Source organism: Callorhinchus milii, unplaced genomic scaffold, assembly GCF_018977255.1.
Source record: "Callorhinchus milii isolate IMCB2004 unplaced genomic scaffold, IMCB_Cmil_1.0 Scaffold13, whole genome shotgun sequence".
Classification (NCBI taxonomy): Eukaryota; Metazoa; Chordata; class Chondrichthyes; order Chimaeriformes; family Callorhinchidae; genus Callorhinchus; species Callorhinchus milii.
In genome coordinates, this window is record NW_024704754.1 from 11,998,900 (window position 1) to 12,011,972 (window position 13,073).

General features: G+C 43.9%; 1 protein-coding gene across 4 annotated transcripts in view; it reads left to right on the plus strand.

Moving 5' to 3' along the window:
• The window catches only part of LOC103177290 (dihydropyrimidinase-related protein 3), an 81,244-nt gene that overhangs the window by 59,988 nt on the left and 8,183 nt on the right, over window positions 1-13,073 (plus strand). For all 4 annotated transcript variants that reach the window (XM_007891390.2, XM_007891391.2, XM_007891388.2 and 1 more), the window contains exon 12: window positions 7,860-8,039. In XM_007891390.2, the coding sequence (XP_007889581.2) occupies window positions 7,860-8,039 (180 nt within the window). The remainder of the gene's footprint in view (window positions 1-7,859; window positions 8,040-13,073) is intronic.

Below are 13,073 nucleotides of genomic sequence, written 5' to 3' on the forward strand. Positions count from 1 at the left end.
TCAAACCAATATGTAAAAAGGATATTGAGAAATGAACATAGCTTAAGAGGCCATTTTGTTAATGATGGAGCTGGATTATTGGAAAATGATTCATAAAAATAGCGCTAACTATAAAAGGATTAAAATGTCCGCTGCAGCAGCATTGCTTCTGTTCAGATGTTTGGTATCAGTTAAATGGGTGGTGACTGTTGTAGGCCTGTTCGCTAACTGAAAAAGCCAATTATTCCACCCTCAGGGCATCGAAACAGCCTGTGTGAATATAATTCCCAGTTGTATATGCTTATCGTCATAATGCAATTGAATTTTACTTCCTTATCTTGAGAGGCTGTTCGAGCTCCTCTCTCGTATTACTGAGCTGGATACAAACACAATCTGATATGGGAGACTTGTCTCACGTCTCAAATCCATCTATTTTTTCCACTGCAGCCTTGTTTTTCCACAATTTTATCAATAATCATCTTTTGAACCTTCCTTTCTTGTCCTTCACAAGCTGTAAATATACCACCCCCCACACACTACAGTGTGTAATCCAGTTGGAAGCAAAAAAATCATTATTCTTTTTTACAATTAATGTAATAGACTCAAATTACAGATAAGTGTGTGTGCAAATTGTACATAAGTACGTGTAGGAATGAAATAATCCATTAGAAGTGCTGTTAGATTATATCAGCACTAAAAGCCCGGGGAAGACTGGCAATGTGCTATATGAGCGACGCTCCTGTTGGATAAGTAATTGTAAGCAGAACTGCTGACCTTCCCAAAGAAACAAGCAATCAATAGCACTTGGACTCCATTTTGTTATCCCTGGAACCTGGCCACTTTTTCAGCTTCACATTTATCTCTGGTAAATGGAGAGTTCTTCTTGTTTTTTTTAAAAGCAAGGGGCAGTGCGGTGTGTCTGAGTCTAAGCTCATGCATATTTATATATATATAATATGTGTGTGTGTATACACAAGGGAGTTTGTGTGGACACTGTATATGCACAGTATATTTGTGCAAATGAATTGTAGTCAAATGTGAACCACAGAGAAAAAATAAAAACACCTCCACAAACTCTGCAATATATAGTTGTTAAAATAATGGGATGTGATTTACAGACAGTAATCTTGGGGTTTATACGACTATTATAAGCTCCCTGGGCTGTATCACTGATAGCGCTCCAGGACGCCATCCGGCATGGCGCTATATAAATGCAAGTTGTTATTTGTGGATTGTCCGTTGGAGCAGAGCTCATATTGTGAGTTGTTTAGATTCACAACCCCATAGTGATGTGAATGCCAATCATAGGGAGTCAACTGCAGCATAAGTGGATCTGTACACATCGACCTCTCTCTGGAGACGGATTTGTTCCAGTGCAGTAGACTGAGTCGAACACATCCACCTGCTTCAATCTGCAGTCCCAATGCAGTTTCTTCTGAATCAATACAGGAAATTGCTGCTTGACTTACTGTACTTTTCTGCCCCCCCCCCCCCGTTTTCTCCTGAGAATGAGAATGGCCCCACATGAAATAATGATCCTTTCATAGAGTGGGTTAGTCCAATAGATGCCAGTTCCAGTAGACAAGACTCCTTCTTAAGAAGGATCCAATTGACCAAAGCTAATTTGTCCAGAGACCCATCAGTGCCTTCCTCTGTTCACCTTTAATATTACTGTTATTCAAAATGCCATTAATATTAAAGGTTTCTAAATTGCCTGAGTTCATAACATTAAAAAACATTTTTAATTTTTTTTATTATTTTTGAATTAATTTAGTTCAATACTTTCCGTAGGTACCTGGATATTCTGATCTGATGATCTTGCTTGATTTATTTTTTACAGGTAGGCTTTTTAGCAAAAGAGTAAGAGGAAGATTATAAACTACGTGGATGCAATTTGCAATGTTTCCTGAAGCATTACCTGAAGTGCTCCGAGACTCTACCCTGTATGAAGGGTGCTATATAAATGCTAGTTATTGTTGTTGTACTTGTGTTATTTAGCAAGAGGAATAGAATCATAGACATTTACAGTGCAGGAGGAGGCTATTTGGCCCATCAGGCTTGCACTGTCTCTCGGAGCAAGTTGCCATTCACTGTCACTGCCCTCCATATTACCTAAGGGGGGTGAAGGGAATTGTAAAACATTGTTATCTTCACCCCATAGTTCCTGCCCTCTTCCCCCCCCCCCCCCCCCTCATCTCAGTATGTAAGCAAGTGAATCCTATTATTTTGAGGTGGTGCTGTCGATCTTTTAAGGTTCAATGCAGTGAGTATTGTGCACAAATACATTGTCACATCTTCCTCTTTTCCTCCCCCCACCCACCCGCGCTTCCATAATGATTTGGTGGCAGATAGAGATGCGATTATGACGGCTAATAACAATATTTTCTACCCTACCAAACAGAGCATAACATATTCAGTGAAGTGACTGGGTCTGATATTTCATGTGTAAACACAGCTGTGTTGTGCGCCATGTGTAAACTCATGCACAAATTACTGTTCCCCTTAATTATGTAATTATCAACCAATCCTGGTTACTGAAAGGAGTCTTTAATAAGAAATCCCATTTGAAATTCTGTTGATTAACAACTCCCTCAATATAGGTCTTTATGTGGTCTCTGCCCTTTTTACTGTGTTCGCTGAGGTAAAAGATTCGCCAAAGTCTTTCCTGACTCACAAAGTAATTGAGCACGCCACAATATTGCTCCCTCCCCGCTTAGGAAAGTCTAGTCAGTTCACATATGACATTTTGTTGAATTTGTGACTGCCCCACCATAGCAACCCTCCGTTCCACTCTTACATTATCCCAGTCACTACTTGCCAATAATCTTAACCAGACATTTATCCAACTTTTATCAACAGTGGATTTGACCTCACATCTCCTACCTTACCACCACCACCCCCGTGCTTCACATTGTAGCACCCATACTGAAATAATGTCTTCTCTGCCCCCCCACCCCTCCAATTATGTCTCCTGTCCTAATTCATTCTCAAAGGCATCTAGTTGCTCGGTAACAGTGTAATAAAGATGTAGCAAAGGCCTCCATTCATGTTCTTTGCAGGTAGTTGACAAGGCCAATCTGAGACCACTTCCTCATCCCCTCTATCTCATATCACCCTCCCTTCCTCCAAGCTCTCCACCATTCTTTTCTGCTCATGGAAAACACTTATATTATTATTATACACAAAATTCAATTAATCCAAAACTAAACTGCCCGGATACAACAACAACTTGCACTTATATAGCTCCCTCCACACAGTGTAGCGTCTCAGAGCGCTTGATTATTATTATTATTATTATTATTGATGGTGGCGGAGCCTGGTCCGAGCCAGGCGCGTGGTGGTAGGTGACCGTAAGTACAGTCAAAAAGGAAAGTTTTCAGGCAGGACTTGATAAAGAGGCGAGAGGGGGCAAGGCGGAGGGTTTGAGGGAGAGTTTTCCATAGTTTTGCGGCGTAGTTACTGAAAGAGCAACCTTCAATGGTAGAGTGGAAGGTGTAAGGGACAAGCAGGAGGCCGGTGCCAGTCGGTGGTGGTGCCAGGTGGTTGAATGGGGAGTGAGGAGGTCGGAGAGGCAGGGAAGTGCCAGGGAGTGAATGGATTTGAACACGAGTGAGGTTCTTGAAGTCGATCCGTTCGCTGATGGGGAGCCAGTGGAGCCTGGGCCAGAACTGGTGAGATGGGGGTATGGAGTTTGGCCGGGTCAGTGTGCGGGCGGCAGTGTTCTGAATGAGCTGAATTTTTTGAATAGTGGAGCTAGGGAGACCAGCGAGGAGTGTGTTTGAGTAATCCAGGTAGGAGGTGACAAACAAATACACACAGGGGATACTCACAAATGCGCACAAAATTCCATATCCCCATCAGTCTTGTAGCTCAGTGGTTAGAGCACTCGCCTCGCAAGCGAGAGACCTGGGTTCGATCCCGGGCAGGGCGAAATGTTGGGCATGTTTCCTTAATTGACACTCCTCTGTTTACCTAGCAGTAGGAACCCGGTTGTTAGTCAATTGGCAGATTACTTTTCTGAGGTTAATAATCCCTTCAAAAGCAAAATAATAATAAATTGGTCACTTCAAACCACGACTGTTTGTGAGACACTGCTGCAGGCAATTGGCTGCCGCGTTTCGCTCACAAAATATACAGTCAATTCACTTTACATATTCTGTGAAGCGTTCTCAGATGTCTCGAAGATGTGATAAGGCGCTATATCAAATGCAAGGATTATTAAGGATTATTATCATACCAGTCCTTGCCAGGTTCCACTGGCTTCCAATTACCAAATGGATCGATTTCAAGATCCTTTCAACTCTTTTTCAAATTCCTTTGTGCCCTCCCACCTCCTGCCTATCCAATCTGCTTACCCTCCACCCCTCCCTCCCCATTTTCAAATCCTGCCTAAAGACCTTCCTTTTTCATCATGCTTATGGTCATTTCCCCCTCCCTCTCCCTGTCACTCGGGGTCAGACCCTGCTACCATCAAGCACTCTGGGACGCTACCCTGCGTGAAGGGCGCTATATAAATGCAAGTTGTTGGTTGCTTTCTGAGGCTCTCTGCTCTCTCCTTTCTCCCCACTCATTGTTGCTCACTGGGAAAAATAGCTGGTGAGGAGTGGCCCTGAGTTTTTATAACTATAAACCAGACGTCGTCCTGTGTGTGTGTTGTGTTTATATATGTGTTATCTTGCCTCTTTCTCGTACAGACCTTGGATCGTTCCTGTCTGTCTCGTTGACCTGCCAGATGTGCTGAGGTGCAGCTTCCACATCTGCCATTTCAACTTTTCTTATTTTTGTCGCTTTCAGCCCAGACCCATAAATCACAGGTTCAGGGCTTGCCGAGAGTGAGCGGTACAAAGCCTGACCTGGCTAACCAGCCTGACATTAGTCCAGCTGCTGGGAAGGATCACCTGACTTTCCAGGAGGTTTATTCTAGTGCAATGATGCGATCACTCTTAACAACTTTTATTGACTGGTGGGTGTTAGTTAGTGGGCTGATATCCTTTACCTTCAGGTACCAAATCCTCTCCTTTTTATCTCTCTCTTTCTCCTCCCTCCCTTCTCTCTCCCTCTCTTTTATATCTTCTCTCTTCATTCCCCCTCTCTTCTCTTCTCTCATTCTCTCGCTCCCTCACCCCTCTATTGCGCCCTCTGTTTGCTGGCTGTGAAGTTTGCTGGCTACAGAGCAGGTTCGGCTCTAATTGAGGCAGTAACTGGTAGTGTGGTTCACTGACTGCTTCCAGCACTGCAGCAATCCTGATGTTTAAATTCCTTTTGTTTTTCAAATTTTGGGGTTAGACTTCTTTAAATTGTTTTCTTTCCATTTTCTTCCGTACACTTACAACATGTCACCAACAGCGTAAGCCTGTCCAGAACATTCTACAATCTATTCCAGCATCGTTCCTCAGTTGGTTGCCAAGAGGTCCAAGGTCCATGTGTGCGATGCAAGGAGGGGCTGGCTTACTTGGCTATTTTACTCCCTTTTTCCTCTCCTCCTCCCTAAGGCTAGGCTCACCCCCAGGGAATGTCTCTGTGTTTGAACCCGAGTCACTTGGCTGACAGCCTAACACACATTCCTCTATTGTAAGTCCAGTAGAAGCAAAGCGGAGTCCAGTTAAAGCAGAGTTCAGTTTAATGTTTCTTTCTCTGCTGCTCAGAGTCTAGTCTTTTATAATCTCCCTGGGTAGTGCATCTTGAGATCAGAGACAACATCCTCAGGCTTTAGAAAAAAGCAAGCAGATGGCACACTCAAGAAAGTTCTGTGAATGCTGAATGGGAACTAATGACTGTGACTAGAAGGTTATTCTGTGCACAATTGGCTGCCACGTTTTGCCAACAAAATACACACATTTCACTTTACAGTATATTCTGTGAAGCATTTTGAGACATCTCAAAGGCGTGATAAGGTGCTATATCAAATGCAAGGATTATTATTATTATACAACCACTAAAATTATCTTTCCCTCCCCACCCCTCTCAGCATTCCGTAGGGACCTTTCCCTCCATGACTCCCTGTTCATTCCTCCATCACCACTAAACAGTTCCTCTGCTCGCCCCGGCACCTTCCAATGCCAGCGCAGGAGATGTAATACCTGCCCCTTCACCTCCTCTCATACCACTGTCCAGGGCCCCAAACACAGTTTTCAAGTGAGACAGCGATTTACATGTACTACCACCAATGTAGTTTACTGCATTCGCTGTTCACGATGTGGATTCCTCTACACTGGGGAGACCAAACGGAGATTATGTGACCGATTTGCCGAACACCTCTGTTCTGTCCGCAAGCACAACCCTTAGCTTCCGGTCTCTTGTCATTTCAACTCTCCCTCCCACTCGCACTCTGACCTCTCCCTCCACGGTCTCCTACACTGTACTAATGAGCCACAGCGCAAGCTTGAGGAACAGCACCTCATCTATCTACAAACCTCATCTATCTGTTAGGGACCTTACAGCCCTCTGGCCTCAATATTCATTTCAATAATTTCAGACCATAACAGCTCATCTTCCCCTTCCCACTCTTCTGTGACCATTACCACATCATCTTGGTCCCAGACACACCTTTTCTCTCTCTGCTCTGCCTTTTTTGTTGCAATTCTTCCCCCCTCCCCCCCTTTTTATTCTGCAGTGTTAACACCTCTATTCCCCTGCTTTGTTTTGCATCATTAACGCCTCTTTAACCCATCATCCCCTGTCCTCTACCCCATTTTCTCCTTTGTCTTCCTTGCCCTGCCTCTGCCCTCTCTGTTAGCCCTTAAAGCCTCTCCCTCCCAACATGCCCCAGTTCTGACGAAGGGTCGTGGACCCAAAACGTTGACTCACTAACCTTTCTTCATAGCTGCTGCCTGACCTGCTGAGTGTTCCCAGCGACTTCTGTGTTTGTTTTCAGATTTCCAGCATCTGCAGTATTTTGTGTTGTTTTTATTATTATTATTATTGTCTTTGCTTATTCGAGGGTAAAAGCCATGCTGAGTTTAGCACCAAATGAAAATATTAGGTATTGCCACCAGCTGGGCGAGATTCTGTGTGAGAGGGATGTTTGGATTCCCACTTCCAGCTCCCCACCCCACCCTGTGTGCATTTTTTCATTATCTTGTGTGTTGTGTCACGGTACTTTACATCAGTTGCCCTCCAGTTCCTCACTAAAAGCTATTCACGTGTAAGCTGAGGCAAGCTAAGACAGCAATTTGACTGTGGGGGTGGGGCATCAGAGCTGAGCCCAACCTTGTCCTCAGTTGATGTCCAGGAATGTGCACTTTAGGGCGGGGGTGGTGTTTATTGGTGTTGTCGCTGTATAGCAGTCAGGAGTGACATCCCAAATTAATAGTATTTTCCCTCACCAGCCTGGGCACACTGGATTGTAATTGAGATCAAATCTGTTCCTTCCCTGATCCTTGCCAGCAGTGCATTCACCCAGTCAAACGCCCAACAAGAGGAATTGGATTCAACCCAGCCTTACAAAAGCAGGTCACAGATTTTAAACAGATTGTTAAATGTTTTCTCCAGTGTTCAATCAGCTGCCTGTTCAGGTTGGACGATAAAGATTTCCAGGTCAGTACTGAAAAGGAGAAGGGAATTTCTCACCGTGTCCTGGCCAAGTATCCTCCAGATAAATCAGTCATTCACTTCACAGCTATTTGTGGGACCTTAGTATGTGCAAAATGGCCGGAGATGTTTGGACTTGACTGTCATTATCTGTGAAGCATTTTGAGACGTTTTACTTTATAGACACAATAACCAAATGAAGGATGATTATTATTATCACTATCTCTTTGTTTACAGGAATATACAACATGATTGCCATTTTGACTTTGTCATTGTTTATATGAACATCTGTCTCTCTTGCAGGCTTAAATAAACCTTCTCTCTTTTCTTCCCACTCTCTTGTGCAACAGGCTGTAGAATACAACATCTTTGAAGGGATGGAATTGTTTGGCGCTCCTATAGTTGTGATCAGCCAGGGCAAGATTGTCCTGGAGGATGGAAATCTGCACGTGACCCCAGGAAGCGGACGCTTTGTCCCTTGCAAGCCCTTCTCAGACTATGTACACAAGCGCATCAAAGCACGGAAGCAGGTAAGAGCCATCACCTCCTCATTCCTCCAGTAGCCTGATTGAGCCCTGTGTACTTTCCAAATACAAGTAAACCACAGGAGAGCCTTAATTGCCCATTCTTACAGATATTAACGAAGTGAGCCACGTAGTTTAAATTTTGTGTTCTCATTGCCAGCATTCGTGAAGCCGGCTCAATTATTCAACTTCATTTAACTTGACTGGCGGTCAACAGAAATACACTTGAGCTCTTTGTTCACTAAAACTCCACAAAAGCAGTGACCAGCAGTTGAATGCTTGACCCAGCTTCACAAATGTCACGTTTGAGAATTGTACCACAAGCAAGGAGGAGGGGCAATGGTTCCACCACAAACATATTCTTACGTATTCCTACACATTTATATATTTGATATATTCTGTATGTTTATAAAAACCTTTGCTTTTTGCTTTTGATATAGTACCTTTCATGTCTCAAAGTGTTTCACATAAAGTGCAGTGACTGTGTATTTTGTTGGCAAAGTTTCCCAGTTTGTGTTTACCCCTAATCACTGTAACCCACGCACTTCTTCTGGTCTTGGGGATGATCTCTTGAACTCATTCACCTGCAAAATACCCAAGTCACTACACTTTACAGTAAATTTTGTGACGTGCTTTGAGATGCTCCCCTGAAGTGAAAGGTGATATATCAAATGCAAGGATTATTATTATTATACTTACTAGCATATAGAATATAAACCCAGGGAGAGAGACAGGGGACAGCTTTGGAAGGGCAGTAGAAAGTCCTTTGTGAAACATCACAGAATTTCCATTACTTCACTGGTATTAGTTTGTCCTAGGTGATGATCTAATCATATGTCGTCTAGAGACTTCTGTTTTGTCTCTAATATGTGTGTGTCACATTGCTGCTCTGTGTTGAGTTTATACAGTGTTTTTATTTCTTAAGCTATTAAACAGAAGGGCCTTGCAGGGCCCTGCAGCAGATTGGTCTTATGCCAAGTTGTTTTTCCTCCCTGCCCAGCTAGCTGATTCTCATGTAAATGGTGTTATCTTGTGTTGGTGTAAATAATGCCTCAATGCTGAACAAGGAGAAGCGGCACAAGATGTAATGTGTGTTTCCTGCAGGGAACCCCAAATACGTGATGCTTCTTAAACTTAGACTTCCAGAATGATCTCAGGTCAGAACCAAATTCTCATCTGTTATGTAACCAGGGTTCCTCCAAAAGGCGCACTTTACATCCCAAGGTACCACCTGAGCTACGGATTTCCTGAAAAGTGTCTTGAATCCTTTTGCTGTGATAGTTGGCCCGAAACATATCAGGCACGTGGGGTATCTCACCTTCCCTCCCATTTGTTCCATCCCTCACGCAGACTTCTCAGTAAAAAAACTTCCATCTGAATGTGAAGGGAAAACTGCAAATAGATATAAATAGCTGCAGCGAGAAAAGAGGAAAGGGGAAGTAAGGGTTTCACACAGGAAGTGGATCTAGACTTGCTTGGCCACCCAGCCAATTCCATGCATTCCTCAGTGCTTCACTCTTGGATGCAAACATGTGTGTCCGCAAAAGTTAACCAGTGTTGGTGATGCTTGATGGGATGGGCCAGCTGGTGAAGGGGTGGGTGGGATGGGGGGGGGTCACTGAGATTTGCTTATTTTGCTGAAAACTGCTGTTGGGGGAGGGAGAACAAGCGAATGCAGGTTTTAAATTACATTCCCACGCCAACATCTGACACCACTTTCATTCTTGAGAGAGAGAAGGAAATGATCACAATGACTGCTTTCACCAGCTTCAGGGCTGATACACTGAGTTTTGGTTATTTTTGGTTGTTATAAATCTGTTTTGGAAATGTAATTTTGTTGTTGTTAGAAACATTTACAGCTATATCTCAGGTGTTGGATCTGGGGATCGAGGCCATAAATCTGTTCTGACAATAATCCTTTACATGTGGTCCAGCGCCTTATTATCTCATAATATCATAAGTGCTTTACAGTGCTTGTTCTGCAGTGCTCACATTTCTGTTCTGTCAGCCCTGTCAGTAAACTCAGTCTCGATGTGGCTCAAATGCACAACCTTTTGACTCAGAAATGAGAGTGACCAACTGAGTCATGCTGACACCTCTCACATTCGAAACTGTGCCGCATTTTTTCCTCGCAATCTCCACTCCACACCCCCACCCAACCCCCTTCACCACCACCACCTCCCCATCAAATTGACAGCGCTTTCATCTCTGGGTCAGAAGGTTGTGGGGCCAAGCCCAAAATTGGGACTGAGCTAATAGTCTAGGCTGACATTCCATTGCAATATTGGGTGGAGCACTGCATTCTTGTAGGTGCCATCCTTCAGGTGAGATGTTGATCATGTTGAACATCTGCAAACATTGGAGATCTCATGAAAAGAGAAGCAAATTTCTCCTGGCCAGTATTCCTTCACATAACCTGGTCAGCCAATCCACATAATATAGCAACCTTGTGATTGTTTGTGGGAGGACTGTGCTGGACTGGCTGCCCATTTGACTGCAAAAAAAGTTACAGTAATTTCCTGTAAAACTCTTTGAGATGTTGCAATGTCATTAGTTCTATTATTGAAGGCAGGAATTATTATTGTTTATTATCACGCATTGATGCCTGGATTTGACATAGGATTAATGTGGATTTTTTTAAAAAAATACTATCCCGTCTCTCTACCTGGGTTTATATTCTATATGCTGGTAAGTATAATAATAATAATCCTTGCATTTGATATATCACCTTTCACTTCAGGGGAGCATCTCAAAACACGTCACAATTGACCATACTGTCCTCCTCCACTACTTCTCCTGCCTCATCCACTTCAGTGGGTGCACTAGCCTGGTTTGAGTCCTACCTAACAAACCACCGTCACTTTATCTCCTCAAACGGTTGCTTCTCCCTGCCCCCGCCCGGTAACCTATGGTGTACCCCATTCTTGGCCTCTTCCTCATCTACATGTTCCCTTTCGGCGATGTCATTCGCAGACATGGGGTAAACCTCCACATGTATGGAGATGACACACAAATCGATTTCTCCTTCAGCTGTGACTCCAGGTCCCCCGATGTTCTCTTGTTTGTCTGACGGTTATCAGGGCCTGGATGAGCAAAAACTTACCTACAACTCAAAGTTGACAAGACGTAAGCCATACGCATTGGCTTCCATCAACGTTTTCTATCCTGCGGCTCTCACCTCCTCAACCTCCCTGGCCTATCCCTCAGACTTACTGAACCAGTGCGCAACCTAGGCATCAGGTTCAACCCACAGCTGTCCTTCCTTCCCCACATCCGGTCCCTGACCAGGACCGCCTTCCTTCACCTCCGCCACATTGCCCGCCAACAACCGTACATTACCACAGACACAGCCAAAACATTCATCCATGCATCCATCCCTCCCAACTCAGCTTCTCAAATGCGCCCTTTGCCGGTTTCCCCAGCTCCACCATGCACAGGATCCAGCTGATCCAAAACCCTCATACTCACCTGTACTAAACTCTGTATCCCCACCACACCGGTTCTAGCCAGGCTCCACCTGGTCCCTGTCACCCTATCATCGATTTCAAATTCCTCACACTCATTTTCAAATCCCTTCATGCCTTGACACCTCCCTACCTCTGCAAACCCACAACCCTCTGCCTCCGCTCGACTGGCGTGTCCCTCGTGAACTCCGTTCCACCATTGGTGGCTGCGCTTTCAGCCAATAGCCGCGAAATTCTGGAACATCCTTCCTCTATCCCTCTGCCTTGCCCCCTCCTTCGCCACCTTCAGGTCGCACATGAAGACCTTCCTATTCGACTGTGTCTAGGCTCACCTCCCCCTGGCTCGGCATTGTGCTAGACAAGCGCTTTGGGAAGCTACCCTGCGTGGGGCACTATATAAATGCAAGTTGTTGTTGTTGATACCCAAATCAGGTGTAGAATTCAATGCCGCTAGACTGTAAAATAATACCTTTATTAAAACATAACAGCACTAAAGATTTAGTGGGATTTATTTAATCAGTTTGGAGTTGGTATTTCAGGCAACAGTTCCTTATAATTATTATCTTAATTACTATCTCTCAGACATCACTGCGCATGTGTTGAGGCCAGTGTCATTGGTGGTCGGTAACTGGGGTCATCACATTTATTAGTCCAAATATTTTCATTCACATTATATCATCAGCTTAAACCAGCCACATTTTTTTTGCAGCTTTGGAAACAGGGGCCCTGATAGAGCTATAAAAGTAGCTTAAAAGGTTAGAGAAAGGAAATCCAGGTCCAACGTAACAACAGAAAAGGACACCGATTCAAGTTGTGAATGGCAATATTAGGTCAAGCTTTAGGTCATATATCCTTACATATGGAATATGAGGGTATCCAGAGCATTGAGACTGATCTATTATATATCTGATTTGGGAGCAGCTTATCTGTCACTCCAGCCCAGATCAATAATTCTGTAATTAGCAGAGATCGGTAACTGTCAGTTCATCATGGATTGGTCTGTGATCCCTATTAATCTGTCGGGTTTGTTACAAACCATCTGGTTGCGTTTTTCCAGTGCCTTGCTGATACTTCAGTGTTAATTAACACAGGCTTATGATAATATTTATACATTCTCCTGCCGCACACCAAATAAATTGCACTGATCCGTCAATACTAAGCTCATCTTTGAGTGGAAGTTTCCATAAGTATCATGTGTGCATGGCAAAAGTGAGGAATTTCCATCTGGAGCTGCAGCAATGTTTCCATATCAGGCAGTAACTCACAGAGGCCTCCGGGCTAATTCCTCGATCAGTTCTGCTGTCTCTGATACAGTAGCAAATGGCTTAAACTGCAGGGCCTGCCCTGATGTAGAAACAAAGTAGAAAGCTGAGTTTTTTTATACAGTCAATTACTGGAGTTGAAAAACATTTGTCAGAAAAGTGTATAATGACGTGGGCATTATCATAAATAATGCCTCAATAATGCAACTGCGGACATAATGTGTCCTTCCTGCTGGGAGCTCCATAAACACCAATACAGAGGTGAGGTCTTGTCATGAACATGAAAGCCAACAGACTGGTTTAATGTCAAAATT